This window comes from Chenopodium quinoa, unplaced genomic scaffold (assembly GCF_001683475.1).
Source record: "Chenopodium quinoa cultivar QQ74 unplaced genomic scaffold, ASM168347v1, whole genome shotgun sequence".
In the NCBI taxonomy this organism is placed as follows: domain Eukaryota; kingdom Viridiplantae; phylum Streptophyta; class Magnoliopsida; order Caryophyllales; family Amaranthaceae; genus Chenopodium; species Chenopodium quinoa.
Genome location: NW_018744988.1, coordinates 3,229,432 through 3,248,613, shown reverse-complemented (window position 1 = coordinate 3,248,613; position 19,182 = coordinate 3,229,432). Strand labels below are relative to the sequence as shown.

General features: G+C 37.9%; 1 protein-coding gene across 1 annotated transcript; it reads left to right on the top strand.

Moving 5' to 3' along the window:
* Nucleotides 1-6,412: 6,412 nt before the first annotated feature.
* LOC110706537 lies at nucleotides 6,413-8,424 on the top strand. The gene is made up of 4 exons (XM_021884453.1): nucleotides 6,413-6,574; nucleotides 7,031-7,320; nucleotides 7,399-8,343; nucleotides 8,418-8,424. Exons 1-4 carry the CDS (start codon nucleotides 6,413-6,415, stop codon nucleotides 8,422-8,424), a joined length of 1,404 nt encoding a protein of 467 aa, XP_021740145.1.
* Nucleotides 8,425-19,182: the final 10,758 nt, after the last annotated feature.

Here is a 19,182-nt window from a genome sequence, read left to right as displayed (position 1 = left end):
ATCGGATATCCAAAAATTCGGATCGGTTGTGGATCGGATTTTCGGATTCTCGGATAGTTTTGTACAGGCCTACCTGAGATGTATCCCTTAGAGTCTTAAGGCTTTCCACAATCAGGCCCCGAAACCTCAAAATTTCCTCAAAAAGCGCGGATTATAGCCTTCAATTTTGTAATTTTTTTACCTTCTTTCGCCCGGAACTAAAAATTGCCAAGATGTTTACCATGGTCCCTAATACCCTCCGGGAGTATAATTGGGTCGGTGGAACCGTCCAATTTGCCTTTAAATGGTCATTTTACCCATTTACAACTTGAAGTGATTTCGTAAACTCAAGCCTACCACGGACGTTTATGATGACAACATATAATGATCATATATATATGGTTTCAAACGGCATTATATGACCCCTAGATGTATCCCTTAGGGTTTCAAGCCTTTTCGCCACCGGGCCCCAAAACCTCATATTTTCCTCAAAAAGCGTAGATTATAACCTTTAATTTTGTAATTTTTTGACCTTTTTTCGCCCGGAAATAAAATTGCCGAGATGTTTACCATGGTTCCCTATATCTTCTGGGAGTCAAATTGGGTCGGTGAAACCGTCCAATATGCCCTTAAACGGTCATTTTACTCGTTCACAATTTGCAGTGATTTCGTAAACTCAAGCCTACCACGGACGTTCATGACAACGTATAATGATAATATTTGGTTTCAAACGGCATTATATAACCTCGAGATTGTAATCCCCCATATTTTTAACTTAATTATAATTTATTTATATATTATTCTTACAAATATTTTTATGTCAGTTTCATTAAATAAGTTAATTTTTATGAAAAGATTTAATTAAGTAAACTAATATGTTTTTAACTAATTTACAAACAATTTTAACATTATAGCCCAAAACCCAAATATTACTCCTAATCTAATTAGGAAACCCAAAGCCCAAATAAAACCCTTACCCTTCTCCCCCTTCTCACGTGAAAAAAAAGAGCAGCTTCACTTCTTCCTCCTTCTCCTTCATTCACGCATCAAACAGAGAAAAAAAAAAAAAAAAACCCCGAAGCTTCCCCTGCTGCCGCCCCTGCCGCCGCGCCCGCCTGACCACTGTAGTTCGCTCTCCTCTCTTCTCCTTCCTCTTATTTCTCTTTTCTTTATTTCTTGTTATTTTGATAAAGATTCAATTTTTATTTGATTTCAATTATAAAATTATTGTTATTAGGCTTTAATAGTATGTATAAATTACAAAAGATTATAAATTTATGGGTTTTGTATGTCTAAATTATTAAATAAAATTTCAGATTATGTATTTTGCATATTTTAGGGTTTAAAGCATTGATTTTTCATGTTTTAGGGCTTGATAACATGTTAATCAAACTATCTAATCATACTATGTTTAAATTACATTAAAATATAATTATCTTAATCATAAATAAATTTTCAGATTTATTAAAGTTTCAATTTTTATGAACAAGTAGTGTTAATTTCATGTTTTTATGCTTCTAAACCTACAAAATAATTATTGTGAGTATTTTGTGATTGAAAAAGCTTTGAACTTTATATTCTAACTTTAAAAATAATTTTCAGATTTCATACCTTTTATTTTGAAGCCTCTAATTGCATTGAATTGATATATTCTTGGGTTTTTAACACACTAACTTGCTATATAATGACTAATTCAAGTAATTATGCTTAGGGGGTTATTTTATATATTTAAAACAAATTTTCAGATTTATTTACCCACTTTAAAGTTGCTGTAATTTGATATAAAACACTATATTTTCATAATTCTAACATATCCCTACTTTATAAAAAGTAGAATCTTGCTCTTATAAATAGTGTTGTGACAATTATAACCTCAAAAATGTGTATTTATGCATTTGCCCCCATTTAATATTACTAGATTTTTTTAAAGTAGAATGTTGCTCTTATGAATAGTGTTGTGACAATTATAACTCCAAAAATGTGTATTTATGCATTTGCCCCCATTTAATATTACAAGATTTTTTTATTTTTTTTAATATTGTATATCTTCTCTCTGTTATTACGTACTTTTTATCTTCTCATTCAATCGGTTGAATTAATGGTTTCAAGTTTCAACCACAAAGTCACTGACAATATAATCTTCAAAGGTATTTTTCAATTTTAATTTCAAATGTTTTATAAGGTTTTGAATGATTTTAGATTTTAAGGTATTATCCTTTTTAAGTTTTAGGGTCTGGATATTCATCTATTTTTCCTAAATTTGGTTGGATTTTGAAAGAAAAAAATATAGTAGATAATTAAAGTGAATGGAGAACTAGAAACACTATAAGCGAGGGAAATATACCAACTTCCGAGCACTACCCCATGGAAGCCCCTCATGTCTCTTTCTATTCTTTCAATTTGATCATTTCATGAATATTTGTCAGTGACTTTGTGGTTTGTCCAGTTAAGCGCTACCACCAATCCGATCAAAAGGTACTTTAATTCTATACGATATTTTAGGATTTTTATTTATGATCTTTAGATTGTACTTTGGTTTTGATTTTGGGTATTGTAGAATTTTACAAAGGTGGCTTTCAACATTGGTATTACATTCGTTGTTATGAGATGCAAAGGACATCTAAATTTCGATTATAATTTTGGGATTAAGAGCGTAAAATGAGAGTCCACAACTTTAAAAGATGCAACTTTTCAAGGTACATGTTTTTTAAAGGGAGTAGAATGCCTTTGTGCTTAGGCTCTGGATGTATATTCTATATTTGAAGGAAAGGAGGTGTGAGTAGTTCTCTTATCAATCCTAACCTATCTTAAAGGTTTATTGTTACTTGTTAGAAGAGAAGATACCACTTTTTATTGTGAGATTCTAATATGATGCATCATAATAATGTTATATGCTCTGCATCTAATGAGTATCAACTTAATGATTTACTGTATTTCTTTGTATTGTTGAGTTGAATTAAGCTGAGCTCAAGCTTGCCTACATTGGATAACTCAGCTCTTCTTACATTGGGTTTAATTACAGAGTATTAAAAAATAAAAAATAAAGCCCCTGGACCAATATACAAAGAGAGGGAAAAAAAAGCTACTCCGTATTTTATTATTTTGGATTTTTTTTACATTGGGTAACTCAGCTACTCCGTATTTTATTATTTTGGATTTTTTACATTGGGTTCAAGCTACCAAACTTTATATTAGATGATCATATTAGATTTAACAACAATACTAAGTATAAATGTACATTGCATTGGACTTGAGCAAATTCCAAACTCAAAACTAAAATTTAACACCTAATAGGCTAAGAGTCCTAACTACTCATAGGGTACCCAAGAACAAATTGATGCAAAATTTCATTATTCCTTTGTTTGTTTCTCTTTATTTTTCAGCTTGTAATATGTATCAAAATTTTATTCTAGAGAACCATCTAGACTCTATAAGAAAAGCATGTAAATGCTATTTTTTACTCTTTAAAATACATAAGAAAAGGTTAAAGATATACGAAGTATGATTTTGAACTCAATAGTTGATTATTACTCTTTCTAAAGGTTCATTGTATTAATTCTTACCAGTTTCAAGGTATTTAAAGATTGCATAAGACATTTTACGTGCAAAATGCTTACTAATCATAACTATGTACAAGCTAAAATCTTAAGTACAAAGACAAGCCTTGATAACTTCTCCGCATTGGCTAGCCATGTCGCGCGTATCGCGCGCGTTGGCCACCCTAGTAAACTTAAAGTTGGGATGTTATATTACTAACTTTGATTTTTGGGGACAATTTAAAGGCTTTATTTTGGTGATTTAAGAGGTTTTAAAGTAGTTTAGTATTGCTATAATTTTAATTGCTTTGGTATTGATTTATTTCTAATTGTTTGGTTTAGGAGAGGACTTTGTAGAAGGTGACTTCTAGTTTTAAAGTGGTCAACCGGATTGTTTACACAAGGTACGTACAAGATACGAAACCTTGCTTGTAGGTGCATGTTTAAGGACGGATAGAGAACTTAGTATCATGTATAGGATTGACTGGGTTAAATTGTCTGGTTATACATTGTGAATTTCAAATGATGTGCACTAGTATATAATGCAAGTATTATTTGTGCTTTAATTATGCAAGGTGCGCTTAAAGGAAAAGGTATGTGATTGGTGTAAAGATCAAATTATTACTCGTTCATGATTATGTAAACAAAATGAGTAAAGGAGAAATTCAAGTCTTGTAAGACGAGGTTAAGGTTTTGGGGTGCCTTATGCACTCAAGGTGTTTATACACTGATAAGCCGTCTTATCAAGGGTTGAGAGAAGAGTTTTAGGGTGTGTTTTGATGTTGTGCATGAGTTTTTAATAGCTTTTGTGAGTTTCGGGCGGTGATCTCACTTGTGTGCAAAAGCCGGGATTTATAGGTGTTAGTGAGTGAGTTCGGGAACTAATGAGGAGGATTATAGAGTATGGACCTTAGCTCGTGATTTGAGAAGCGTGATGGAGCTTGGAAGAGCAAGGGAGAAAGCTTGAGTAAAGGTGAAGCAAAGCTAGAAGAAAGAGCAAAGAAGACAGCAGAAGACAGCAGAACCGCTGCCAGGGCCGCTGGCAGCTGGCCAGAGCCGCTGGCAGCGGGTCAGCCAGAGAGGACGAAGTGTTTTTCTGCTTTAGCCGCTGCCAGCGGGTCCCGAGCAGCTGGCAGCGGGTCTTCCAGATTTCGGGGCCTGTTTTGGTTATTTTTCAGTAGTTTGCTTTGTCTTGGCTCGTGTTTTGTATTTATTTATTATTTTTATTATTGTTTTATGTTATTTTAAGTATGGAAACATATATATAGTCTTTTTTTATGAAAAATTAATTAGTGAGAATTAAGTTAGAGAGAAGTAAAAGTTTTCTAGGGTTCTTGGCAAATTTCAGAAATCTTTGTTTTTGAATGGAAGCTTAATCTTCCGGATTCTTGGTTAAAGATTGAAGCTTTTGGCTACAAATTGTGAGATTTCTCTTCTCTTTATTATCTATTGAATGTTTATTATTCCTTTGAATTATTTCATGATTTGCTTTAATCAATTGCTAGGTTAGAATTGTTAGATTCGCTTGCATCTAATTAATCTTTCCAAAGTAGCAACTTTGGGTTATGAATGCATGCTTTTGATTGATAACTTAAAGAGGGAATAATATTATTGAAGAAATTAGACCGCTTGTGTTAATTTATTCAATCCTTGTTGATTTCTCCGTTTATGTTCTTCTTGTGGATGATTTAGAGCGCTTGTCTTAAATTATACATTAGAAAGGGTTAGAAAGGAGCGCTTTGCTATTTCTAACTAGCTTATGAGAATTTAGAATTTAGAATTCTACAACAAGGTGTTCAATAGTGTTTGATTGAAGAGACTTCTATGATCAATTTGTATGTTCAATTGTGGATTTCGCATAACCAAGACCATTATTCTCATTGATTGCATACTATTTACGTTCATTGTTCTGATTTAGTTTAATTGTCACCATTGCTTGTCAAAACCCCCTTGTTACTTAGATTACTACGTTCCTAGAGTAATTCCACTTAGGTTTGCAGTTATTAGTCCCTTTTTCCCTGTGGATTCGAACTCGACTCCCCTAACTACGTTTATTTGCAGTTAGCTTAGTTGTGATATTTTTGGTTGCATACGACTGAGGCACACCAAATTTTGGCGCCGTTGCCGGGGACTTAAGGCGTTACTTTTTAATTGTTTATCTTAGTAGAATTTATTTTAGGACTGTTCTTAGCTATCTTTCTTTGTTTGTTCGCTAGGGTATGATAAGTACCCGTTCTGCTAACAAAGAAGTTTTGCAGTTTGATCCAGAAATTGAAAGGAATATTTCCAGGTTGCGAAAAGAGGCAAGAACAACCCCCAGTGAATCAACGTACTCCTTCAATATTCAAGAAGAAGAGGAGATGGCTGACAATCGAACTCTAAGGGAACTCACAGCTCCCAACTTGAACCAACAACCGTTGTGCATTGCATACCAGCAGTTGGAGGAAGGTACTAATGTTGAGATCAAATCCGGTCTAATTCATCTATTGCCGGCATTCCATGGCATGAAAGGCGAAGATCCGAATAAACATCTGGCAGAATTTCATGTGGTTTGCACTAGCATGAAACCGATTGGGATGACTGATGAACAAATTCAGTTGAGAGCATTTCCTTTTTCTCTCAAAGATGCAGCAAAGGATTGGTTTTACTATCTTCCCCCAGGTAGCATAACAACTTGGGCAGATTTAAAGAAGTGTTTCCTTGAGAAGTACTACCCAGCCACTATTTCTGCAAGCCTTAAGAAAGCTATCAGCAATGTGGATCAGAAGGAAGATGAATCCTTGTATGAGTATTGGGAGAGATTTAAGAGATTGTGTGCTAGTTGTCCTTACCATGGGTATTCCGATCAAGACCTCATCCTATACTTCTATGGAGGTCTAACTGATGATGACTTGAGGATGGTGAATGCAGCAAGTGGTGGAGGGCTAGTGAATAAGACTCCAGGAGATGCAACTAGGTTGATTGCAGAGCTAGCAGAAAATTCTAGGCAATTCAGTCAGAGAACTCCCACGCGCCGGGTGAATTTAGCAAATTCGAATACAACTGAGTTAGAGAGTCAAGTAGCTGATTTGACTTCTATGATGCGTGAGTTCATGGTGAACTCAAGGAATCCACAACAACTGAATGCTTGTGGTTTATGCACCTCCATGGGACATCCCACTGATGCATGTCCTCAATTACAAGAGGAGCAGAATGAGCAGGCCAATGCAATGGGTTTCCAAGGGCAAGGTCCTCAGAGAAGATATGATCCATATTCAAATACATACAATCCAGGATGGAGGGATCATCCAAATTTGAGATATGGGAATTCCCAGGGGAACCAACAACAACAGCAAAATGCTCAAGGCCAGCAGCAATATCAGCAATATAGGGCACCATTAGCCAAACCTCAAGGCCAAAGCTCAAATTCGAGTAATATGTCAACTGAAGAAATGATTAGATCACTAACTTCTAATGTTTCTACTATGCAACAAAACATGGTGCAATTCCAGCAAGAAACCAAATCCAGTATTCAGAATTTGGAAAGTCAAGTGAGCCAAATTTCAAGTGCAGTGAGCAGACTTGAAGCTAAAGATTCAGGAAAACTTCCATCTCAAACGGAGTTGAATCCTAAGCAACAAGCCAACGCTATTACATTGAGGAGTGGCAAGGAGCTGAAAGAGACTGAAATTGCAACCAAGAGGGCTGAAGAGTTGATTGGAGCTGAAGAGAAGGAAGTGGAACATGAAGCTGTAGCAAATCCTCCCACTTTTCCATCTTATGAACCTACACCACCTTTTCCTGAATCTTTGAAAGAAACAAAGAGGTATGAGAAAGACAAAGACATCTATGAAACATTCAGCAAGTGTGAGGTAAACATTCCCCTTTTGAATTTAATAAAAAGTGTTCCTCGATTTGCTAAATTTTTGAAAGAACTGTGTACTATAAAGAGGAAGCACAGGTTAGGAGGGAAGGAAAAAGTGAAAGTGAGTGCTCATGTTTCTGCAGTTTTCCAAAAGAAACTTCCTGAAAAATGCAGTGATCCTGGTATGTTTACTGTTCCAGTTACAATAGGGGACACCACTTTTCATAGAGCTATGTTGGATTTGGGTGCATCAATTAATGTTATTCCATATTCCCTGTTCAAATCTTTGGAACTTGGACCTTTACATGAAACCGGGGTAGTGATTCAATTAGCTGATAGGTCAAATGTTTACCCTAAGGGAGTGGTGGAAGATGTGCTTGTGAAAGTTGATGAACTAATTTTTCCTGCTGATTTTTATGTGCTTGATATGGAACATGATAGACAAGCAGTTCCCATCTTGTTAGGAAGACCCTTCTTGAAAACTGCTAGGACTAAAATTGATGTTTTTACTGGTTCTTTAACTATGGAGTTTGATAGGCAAGAAATTGTGTATAACATCTATAATTCCATGAAATATCCTGTTGACACTCATTCTTTGTGTTCCATTGATATCATTGATCCTATAGTGCAGGATGTCTTCGATGTTGAGGGCGAGGATGCGCTCCTCACTTCCATTTCTAATGATTTATCTGCTGATTGTTTGGATATCCCTTTGCCTAATAGTGTGCAGATGATGGTAGCAGAGTTGAATAGCCATTCCAAGCTCCCACTTAGACCACCAGGTTCGACACCTACCCCATTGACAGTGCCTACTGATAAACTCTTACCTTCTGTTTTGCAGGCACCCCAGGTGGAGCTAAAACCACTTCCTGATCATTTGAAATATGTGTTCCTTGGTCCGAACGATACTTTACCTGTTATAATTTCAAGCAAATTGACCAAGGAGCAAGAGGACAAGTTGGTGGCAGTGCTGAAAGAGCACAAGTTAGCTATTGGATGGACCATTACAGACATTAAGGGAATAATTCCATCCACTTGCATGCATCGTATTCTGCTAGAGCATGATGCCAAACCTGTGAGGCAACCTCAGCGTCGCCTGAATCCTCCCATGATGGAAGTGGTAAAGAAGGAGATCATAAAATTATTGCAAGTAGGAATGATATTTCCTATATCTGATAGTAAATGGGTCAGTCCTACGCAGGTGGTTCCTAAGAAAAGTGGTGTGACTGTGGTAGAAAATCAACAGGGTGAAATGGTTCCTACTAGAGTTCAAAATGGTTGGCGAGTTTGCATTGATTATCGTAGGTTGAATGCAGTAACTAGGAAAGACCATATCCCTTTACCTTTTATTGACCAAATGATCGAAAGACTTGCAGGGAAATCTTATTACTGTTTCCTTGATGGGTATTCTGGGTACTTTCAAGTGCCCATTGCACCTGAAGATCAAGAGAAGACAACTTTTACATGTCCTTTTGGCACATTTGCGTATCGACGTATGCCTTTTGGACTATGTAATGCACCTGCAACCTTTCAGCGATGCATGATGAGCATCTTTTCTGAGTTCGTTGAGCATTTCATGGAAGTATTTATGGATGATTTCACTGTTTATGGTGATTCTTTTGATAAATGCTTGCATCACTTATCTATGGTCCTTAAAAGATGTATTGACTCTAACCTCGTCCTAAATTCTGAGAAATGTCATTTTATGGTCCAACAGGGCATTGTGTTAGGTCATGTAGTCTCTTCTAGAGGTATTGAGGTTGATAAGGCTAAGATTGATACTATTCAGTCTCTTCCTTATCCTACTAATGTGCGTGAAGTGCGTTCTTTTCTTGGCCATGCAGGTTTCTATCGTAGGTTCATTGAGGGATTCTCAAAGCTTGCGAATGCTATGTGCAAATTGCTGCAGAAAGATGTGAAATTCCACTTTGATGATGATTGCAAGAAGGCTTTCGACGAATTGAAGGCTAAGCTCATTTCTGCCCCTATCATTCAAGCCCCAGATTGGTCTCTACCATTTGAGATAATGTGTGATGCGAGTGATTATGCAGTTGGAGCTGTGTTAGGCCAGAAAGTAGGGAGGGCATCTCATGTGATCTATTATGCCTCAATGACCCTCAATTCAGCCCAACGAAACTACACTACCACAGAAAAAGAGTTGTTAGCTGTAGTATTTGCTCTAGAAAAGTTTCGATCTTATTTGCTTGGTACTAAAGTAATTGTTTTCACTGATCATGCAGCTCTTCGCCACTTGATGACGAAGAAAGAAGCCAAACCAAGACTAATAAGATGGATTCTGCTCTTATGTGAGTTTGAGTTGGAAATCAAGGACAAGATAGGCGCGGAAAATCTAGTTGCTGATCATTTGAGTCGTTTGTCCCATATTGTTGATCAACCATCATTTCCATACAAATCCTAGGAGAATTTCCGGATGAATCTTTATTTGCTCTTAAGGATTTGCGGCCTTGGTTTGCTAACATTGTGAATTTTCTGGTTTCTCAACAGTTTCCTCCAGGTTTCACAAAGTCTCAAAAGGACAAGCTTCGAAATGATGCGAAGTACTATGCATGGGATGATCCATACTTGTGGAAGTTCTGCTCCGATCAAATCATTCGCAGATGCATTCCCGAAAATGAGGTGATCCCTATTCTCACCTTCTGTCATTCTCATGCTTGTGGTGGACACTTTGGAGCCAAACGCACAGCAAGGAAGGTTCTCGACTGTGGTTTTTACTGGCCAAGTTTGTTTCGAGATTCCTATGGATTTTGTAAATCTTGTGATAATTGCCAGAGAGTAGGTAACATTTCCCAGAAAAGTGAAATGCCCCAATCCTCTTTACTATATTGTGAAATATTTGATGTTTGGGGTATAGATTTCATGGGACCATTCCCTATTTCTCACGGTTTTACTTATATACTTCTTGCTTGTGATTATGTGTCGAAGTGGGTGGAAGCAATACCCACTAGGACTGACGATTCTAAAGTGGTTTCAGGTTTTATCAAATCTTACATATTTTCTAGGTTTGGAATCTCGAGGGCGTTGATAAGTGACCGAGGAACGCACTTTTGCAACCGTACAGTGGGTGCTATGTTGAGGAAGTACTCCGTTCACCACAAAATCTCCACGGCTTATCACCCACAAACCAATGGGCAAGCCGAGGTGTCCAATAGAGAGGTGAAGTCAATTCTGCAGAAAACGGTGAATCCGGATAGGAAGGATTGGAGTTTGAGGTTGGAGGATGCTCTATGGGCGTACCGCACCGCATACAAAACACCTATCGGGATGTCCCCTTACCGCCTTGTCTTCGGAAAACCGTGCCATCTTCCGGTTGAGCTTGAGCATAAAGCATATTGGGCGGTTAAGTCATTTAACATTCAATTGGATGAAGCGGGTGAACATCGGAAATTGCAACTCCAAGAACTAGAGGAGATCCGGCTTGAGTCCTATGAGAATTCCGATACTTATAAAGCAAAGACCAAGCTATGGCATGATCGAATGATCACGCGGAAGGAGTTCAAAGTCGGTGACAAAGTACTCCTATATCAATCCCGACTTAAATTATTTCCGGGAAAACTTCGGTCCCGTTGGGAGGGCCCTTTTCAAGTGGTGAACGTATATCCGCATGGAGCAGTTGAAATTCAAAGCCTCGAGACCGATAAGGTTTTCAAAGTCAATGGACAAAGGCTCAAACCCTACTTCGAGGGTTTCAAAACCGAGAACGTGGAGAGCATCGATCTCTACGAGCCATCAATGGAGTAGCGAAGTGGGATGAGCCGCGTCGAGCCAACGACGTAAAACAAAGGCGCTAATCGGGAGGCAACCCGATCGAAAACTCTTCCCCATTTCTTTTCGTAGTTTTTTTTTTTTAATTTTTCTTGTGATGTGAAGAGTGTTTTTGTTGTTTCTATGTAGGTGGAGGCCTCGGGAGCATCTTTTATGCCCGAAACACAGCAAAAATAAGCTGAAACAGAGCCAAAGGGGACATTCCCTGCTGAAGCCGCTGGCAGCTGCTCTGCAGCCGCTACCAGCGGGTCTTCAGGCAGCCCAAAAACCCCAGGCTCTGTCCCAGCCGCTGGTAGCTGCTGCAGAGCCGCTGCCAGCGGCACCCCTCCTTAAAAAAAAAAAAAAGGAATCAGTATCAGCCGCTGCCAGCTGCCCCGTACCCGCTGGCAGCGGGTCTTCCAGCCCAGAAAATCCCAAAAAACCTGCCAGAGCGGCTCTGGCAGCCTCCCCGATATTTTCCCCCTTATTTCCCCCTTTCCAACTCCTACCTTCATTACTCCTTTCATAAACCCCAATTCCCACAAACCCTTACTCCTTTTCTCCTCCTTCTCTCTATTCTTTCATCCCCTTACTCCAATTGCACCGATCCCCTACCAATCTCCCTTTCCCAAGTCCTTGCCTTTCATCCACTCCTCAATTCCCATCACAATTACAACCTAGATTTTCCATTTTCTCTTGATTTCAAGTGTGACATTGAGTTGGTTGTGAAGTTGTGCAAGTTGAATTTCTCGTAATTGAAAGTGAAGGTCAAGGTACAAGCATACAATTAGAGTCATGGGTAGGGATAACAAGAGGTCTAAGGCATCATCTCCATCAAGACCACCAAGGGGCAAGAAGCAAGGTGCTTCTTCTAGTCAAGGTGAGGCACCTCCATTGCCTCGAGGGGATGGATTCATGGGTATGCGGTTGAATTCCAAGGAGAAGGGGATATGGACTAAGCTTCAACAACCACGACGAACGGTGCAATGTACCAAGTTTTTTGACTTAGAAGCTTTGCAAGAGCTAGACATGGAGGAAGTAGTGCGGCTCTTGCTAAGGAAAGTGGGTCTGGAGAATTTCATGACCAAATGCGCCCCCACCTATGTCAGGTATACCTATGAATTCCTTTCAACTCTTACTAAAGGACGTGATCAAATATCCTTTAATTTGAATAATAAGAATTATGTTGTGTCTTATTATGATATGCGAATGGCATTTGGTTGGGATGCACCCCCATTGGTGAACCATTGGGGTGATCATAGCACGTACTCGTCCCGAACATTTTGGAGGGCTATAACTGGTTGTGAAGTTGACCCTCATGGTGATCATAGCTTCAAGATCACTCACCTATGCCTTAGACTCGTGCATAGGTTTATTTCTTCCACTATTCTATGTCAAGGGGAAGCCACTAAGGTTCCCAAAATTACATTGTCTTATTTGTGGGCGATGACCCCGGAGGGTGTCGGTACTCCCAATTGGGTCGAGATTTTTGTTGACAGTTGTGTAAAGGTGCGATCAAACTCCAGTGGCCACATTAGCATGGGTGGCATGGTCTCTTTGCTTGCTTGTTATTTGAATGTTCCACCCCCTGAGGATCTTGTGCCAGTAGATTCGGCATACTTAACGTATAACATCATGACTCTGGTCAAGATCGGTCTATTATCGCGTTCCCTCGTCGCCGGTAGTTATTTCTGGCGATACGGACCACAGGGTTTGAACTATTTGAGAATTCCTCGTCCCGAGGGACGAGCATTACCTTTTGGCCCTGCTGCCGCAGACTTTTTCCTTGGGCCCGACCCGGATGTTGCCCCCTATTTGGGAGATGCCGAAGTAATAATTGAGAACATGGGAGAGGAGAATCCCGATGTTCATATGGGCGGAGAGTTTGTTGATGAGGAAGGGGGTGAGGATGCTGCTGGAGTGCAGCACGATGATTGGCCTCACTGGAGGGCTGATGTAGATGATAGACTAGAGGAGGTGTGCGATGGGATGCAAGAGCTGCTTGCATATCAGAGAAGCATGAGTCGGTTTTATACCGCTCAATATCCACAGTATGAGCCCCCAACTGAGGCGTTCATGGATCACCTGGCATCCCGTGCTTTGCGTCGTTCCGAGAGGCGTGCTTCTCGGGGTGATGCCGGCTCTTCTGGCTCTGGAGGTCCCTCTCATTGAGATGGTAACGATTTTCTTCCTTTTCCCTTACTTTTGTTTTCATTGTAGTTGTTCTTGCATCGAGGACAATGCCTCATTTAAGTAGGGGGGGGAAGCTTTTCATTGCATATTTTTGAAATTTTGTATAGTTATCTTGATTTCATGTTTTGTATAACTATCTTAATTGTGGTTCAATGAAAAAAAAAATGCAAAAAGAAAAAGAAAAAAGAAAAAAATTGAAAAAAAAATAAAGAAAAAGAAAAAGAAACCCGCTAAGCCGAAAACCTGAAAAGGCGGCTTAGGCAAAAAATGGGGGCCCGCTTAGGTTGAAAACCCGAAAGGGCGACCTAAGCAAAAAAGTGGCTAATGAGTGGGTGAGAAAGTGAGATTTGGAAAAAGATGAGAGGCTAGGATGAAAACCCGAAAGGGCTCCTAGGCAAAATGAGAGAAGAGAGAGAAAAAATCGTGAATTTGCGCATCTATTTGCCGGAGTCGGTGTCATAAGGGGAGGAGAAATATGGAGGTGTCGGGTAGGTCTCATCTTGATGTTTTTGGGAGATAGTTGAAGTTCGGGAGAAGTGTTGATCATGCTTAGAAAGCTAGAGTTATTTTTCTTGACTTTTGAGTGTGGAAGTGCTTTTTTTTTTTTTGTGGACTTTTGGTTTAGTTGAGTCTTGTTTGCCCAATTTTATCAAAAGTTTCGTGTGGTAGGATAGTTGAGAATATCTATGCTCTTGGCTATGTGCTTGTTGTTTTAGGTTGGTTTTGGGGGATGAGTTGAATGTAAAAAAAATGAAAAAGGGAGTTTGTGAAGTGAGAAGGCGGTTAGTTGGTGGTTGCTAGGATGTCTTCTTGAGTTTGAATGCGTAGAGCTTGTTCGGTTCCGCCATCTTCTGTTTTGAACCTTAATGGGGAGATGTGTTCTATTCTCTAAGTTTACTCGAGGGCGAGTAAAGGTTCAAGTATGGGGGAATTTGATAAGCCGTCTTATCAAGGGTTGAGAGAAGAGTTTTAGGGTGTGTTTTGATGTTGTGCATGAGTTTTTAATAGCTTTTGTGAGTTTCGGGCGGTGATCTCACTTGTGTGCAAAAGCCGGGATTTATAGGTGTTAGTGAGTGAGTTCGGGAACTAATGAGGAGGATTATAGAGTATGGAACTTAGCTCGTGATTTGAGAAGCGTGATGGAGCTTGGAAGAGCAAGGGAGAAAGCTTGAGTAAAGGTGAAGCAAAGCTAGAAGAAAGAGCAAAGAAGACAGCAGAAGACAGCAGAACCGCTGCCAGGGCCGCTGGCAGCTGGCCAGAGCCGCTGGCAGCGGGTCAGCCAGAGAGGACGAAGTGTTTTGCTGCTTTAGCCGCTGCCAGCGGGTCCCGAGCAGCTGGCAGCGGGTCTTCCAGATTTCGGGGCCTGTTTTGGTTATTTTTCAGTAGTTTGCTTTGTCTTGGCTCGTGTTTTGTATTTATTTATTATTTTTATTATTGTTTTATGTTATTTTAAGTATGGAAACATATATATAGTCTTTTTTTATGAAAAATTAATTAGTGAGAATTAAGTTAGAGAGAAGTAAAAGTTTTCTAGGGTTCTTGGCAAATTTCAGAAATCTTTGTTTTTGAATGAAAGCTTAATCTTCCGGATTCTTGGTTAAAGATTGAAGCTTTTGGCTACGAATTGTGAGATTTCTCTTCTCTTTATTATCTATTGAATGTTTATTATTCCTTTGAATTATTTCATGATTTGCTTTAATCAATTGCTAGGTTAGAATTGTTAGATTCGCTTGCATCTAATTAATCTTTCCAAAGTAGCAACTTTGGGTTATGAATGCATGCTTTTGATTGATAACTTAAAGAGGGAATAATATTATTGAAGAAATTAGACCGCTTGTGTTAATTTATTCAATCCTTGTTGATTTCTCCGTTTATGTTCTTCTTGTGGATGATTTAGAGCGCTTGTCTTAAATTATACATTAGAAAGGGTTAGAAAGGAGCGCTTTGCTATTTCTAACTAGCTTATGAGAATTTATAATTTAGAATACTACAACAAGGTGTTCAATAGTGTTTGATTGAAGAGGCTTCTATGATCAATTTGTATGTTCAATTGTGGATTTCGCATAACCAAGACCGTTATTCTCATTGATTGCATACTATTTACGTTCATTGTTCTGATTTAGTTTAATTGTCACCATTGCTTGTCAAAACCCCCTTGTTACTTAGATTACTACGTTCCTAGAGTAATTCCACTTAGGTTTGCAGTTATTAGTCCCTTTTTCCCTGTGGATTCGAACTCGACTCCCCTAACTACGTTTATTTGCAGTTAGCTTAGTTGTGATATTTTTGGTTGCATACGACTGAGGCACACCATACACCGAGGTAGTAATGGAATAATTAATAAACGTTTTTTGTCACTAATAAATCAAGAATCTAAATTGAGAGTTTGCCATGTTTGATTGAATTGCTTTTGGAATGTTTGTATTGATATGTATATGAGTCATCACCAAGTCTAAACCGGTAAATCACATAAAGTGCAAGATGGATGAGCAATAAAACTCTGGAATGGTGTACATCTGGAGTAATGACAATCAGGGGTTGGGGTACATGGGGTATTAGCCGTGTACTTTTATCGAGGCCGTCTGATCTACGAGTCTCTTATTTCAAATATTATTTTTTCTAAAACTAGGAGTTAGGTGAGATCTCATACTAACTACGGTCACGGAGTCGCGCCCGTGGTCGTTGGATGTTTATTGATGTTTCCGAAAGGAGGCATGGGGTTTTTCTTTATTGATGTTCCAAATGGGACATGGGTTGGACAACCTTGTCTATTGCTAAATCCAATGAAATAAATAAATGAGTCAGTTAATATTAATTAGTGAGGTCTTAATAAATTTAATAATCGAGTCATGAATTGAGTCTATATTTAATGATGCTTGTGCTTGAATATTAGTAGCATGTTAGGTATTTTCTTAATTTGTTTTCGCAGCTTGTATGTACTCAGCTTTGCTGACTGCGTGCTTTTGTGTGTGTCTTTCTTTGGTCATGGCCTTCGCCTTTCAATGACCCTGTGACGATCCAATTTTTACATTTGTAATATTGGGGAGCAGAATAACCACAGGTTCTTACACATGCAGCATTCATCAGGGTTGTGGGATCTTGAGTAGAGAGTTGGTTGTTTGTGTAGGGAATAGTTTCAAGCTTTAAAAATCCCACTAGCTTGAACCCCACTGTGATCATACACTAAAGTGCGGTGGCGTCCAAAAGGGAAGAAGATAGAGCAAAAGAGTCGCCAACAAGTTTTTAAGGAACTTGTAAACCGTTCACGAGGTGAAGGTTACACCCCTTAATGATCCAAGAGATCGTCAACTCCATAAGGTCATGAACCAAATAAGGGTTCGGGGATGAAGGTACAAACCCAACCTAAAAGATATTGAACCTGCCCTAATAATAGGCCTCTACTTTATTCTGCTCGTATTCATGTGCGCTTTCTGACTAACATACAATCAATAGGATTAACCCTAAACCTGTTTAATCTATGTTGGTTGAATATTAATGCACAAACAAACTATTATTGGCGATCACTTGAATTATAATCAAATTAACCCTAAACAAGATTATTAATTATCTTATTAAGCGTGATTACAAGTACAAATTCCCTTTAAACATGTATCAAAGGTGATCAAACAATAAATAATAAATATCAAGCAACAATAATAATAATCAATAACAATAATAATAATCATCATAAAATTATAATCATAATCAAAACAATAATAATCATAAATAAAATAATCATTATCAAAATAATAATGATAATATTCATAATCATCATAAATTATAACAATTATAATCATTATCATGCTCATAACCATGTTCATGTTAATATTAAAGCATAATAAAAATAGCAAGATCCTAGGCATGATACTAACAAGATTAATAACAAACCCTAGCATGTCACTAAGCAATAAAAATCAAATCTTTAGCCCTAACATGATACTAACATGAATAAATATTAGGAAGAAAATAGAAAGCATCATACTTTTAATCATACTTAATATTAAAGTTACCCTAGACATGATACTAGGAATCAAAATAACAATCTAAACATGAATTCTACATCATAATATCAATTAAACCATTAAAGTACTTACTTTGATGCCTCGTACCTCTTTCTAATAACAAAATACACACGTTAGTAACTTCAAGGAAAATAATAATCAAAACAATTCAATTAAATAATTGAAAGAGAGATTTGGGACCAAACCCTCAGAAATTAAAACTTTTCACGTCTAGGACGAAGGCAACTTCGAATATAGCTAGGTGTTTCTAGATCTTGTGAATGCGGAATTTTGTATGTGAAAACAAAGTTTAGAAAAGAAAGAAAGAAAAGAATTCTAATGAAAGAGATGAATGAATGAATAATGAATGAAAAGAATTAATGAATGACTTGTGAATGAAGAGAATGAATGAAGAAGAGAATTGATGATTCTTCGTGAATGAAAACGGAATTTTTAATACGATATTTATAGAGAAAATCATCCAAAAAAGATAATTTAACAAAACAGAGTCTGAAGATCGCAAAAACAACTTGGCGCTAGCCTTGGCTAGTTGGCGCCAGCACCAGTGGCTAGCGCCAGGCGCCAATGGCTAGCGCCTGGCGCCAATCCTGGTTCCAGGCGCCAAGGCCTGGGGTTGGACGCCAAAGCGATTTTCAACGCGTTTTCGAAAATCTGATAAACTTACCGTACTAGAAAATAAAATAATATAATTTCCATCGAAAATGCTATTTGATCTTGATTAAAACTCAGAATAGTCCTAATTGAATTAGAAATGATAAGACCTTCTAGAATGTTCTAGAAGACTAAAACCATTCCTAATTACATTAGGAATGATAAATTATACTAGGCCCTCCCCTAGATCATTAGGCCGTACTAAAAGCTCATAACGGGCCCAGTTTAGTAAATTGGCCATAACTTCCTCAATATTCATCGGAATTGGGCTTATAATATATCGTTGGAAAGGTCTTTGAAAGCCCCATCCAACTACACCATTATTGGACCCATATCATGGACCAAACAAACTGGATTGACTGTTTTTTTTAAAATTAAGTTTTCAAATTAAAACAGGGAGAAGAGAAAAAGAAGTAAAACTTTCCGCAACACTAGACCTTTCCACACTTTCGTTTCATTCGATTATGATTCGACGTGAAAGACACTCATCACCGGGTTTGGTTTTGGGGAGACACAAATGGGTGTCTACAGTTTGCATTTCATTTCTTTTGCAAGTTTGAATTTATTTTAATTCTATTTTATTTAACACTAATTCTTTTGGGTTTGAGTTTATTTGAACACTGAATTTAATCACTTACTACTTTTTATTGGGTTTTAAATAAGGGCCTTAATGGTTCCAACTTGTAATACTTATTTTTTTAATTCCTTTGTTTTGAGGTTTATTTAAAACTGTTTTGGTTTTCCGCTGCAAATTTCTGAGATAGTCTTAACGTTTGAACGCGTGGCGGTAGCACACTAGTAATTCTCTTGAAATTGTTCAGGTTATATACAGGTTTCTCATAGGTTTTTAAGAGAGAATTATTGGGGTGTTACAGAGATATATGTATCCCTTAGGGTTTCAAGGTTTTTCGCCACCGGGTTCCGAAAACTCAAATTTTCCTCAAAAAGCATGGATTATAGCCTTCAATTTTGTAATTTTTTGACTTTTTTTGACCAGAAATAAAAATTGTCGAGACGTTTACCATTGTCCCTAATATCCCCCAGGAGTCAAATTGGGTCGTTGGAACCATCCAACATGCCCTTAAACGGTCATTTTACCCGTTCACAACTTGTAGTGATTTCATAAAATCAAGCCTACCACAGACATTTATGACAACATATAATGGTCATATATGGTTTCAAACGACATTATATA

Excerpts from the sequence above, each read along its gene's own strand:
- LOC110706537 (XM_021884453.1), top strand. The coding sequence starts at position 6,413 with ATGGTGAATGCAGCAAGTGGTGGAGGGCTAGTGAATAAGACTCCAGGA. Across the intron at positions 6,575-7,030 it reads CAACTGAGTTAGAGAGTCAA|AATTTGGAAAGTCAAGTGAG; the intron begins GTAGCTGATTTG and ends TCCAGTATTCAG. Across the intron at positions 7,321-7,398 it reads TCTTTGAAAGAAACAAAGAG|TGTTCCTCGATTTGCTAAAT; the intron begins GTATGAGAAAGA and ends TTTAATAAAAAG.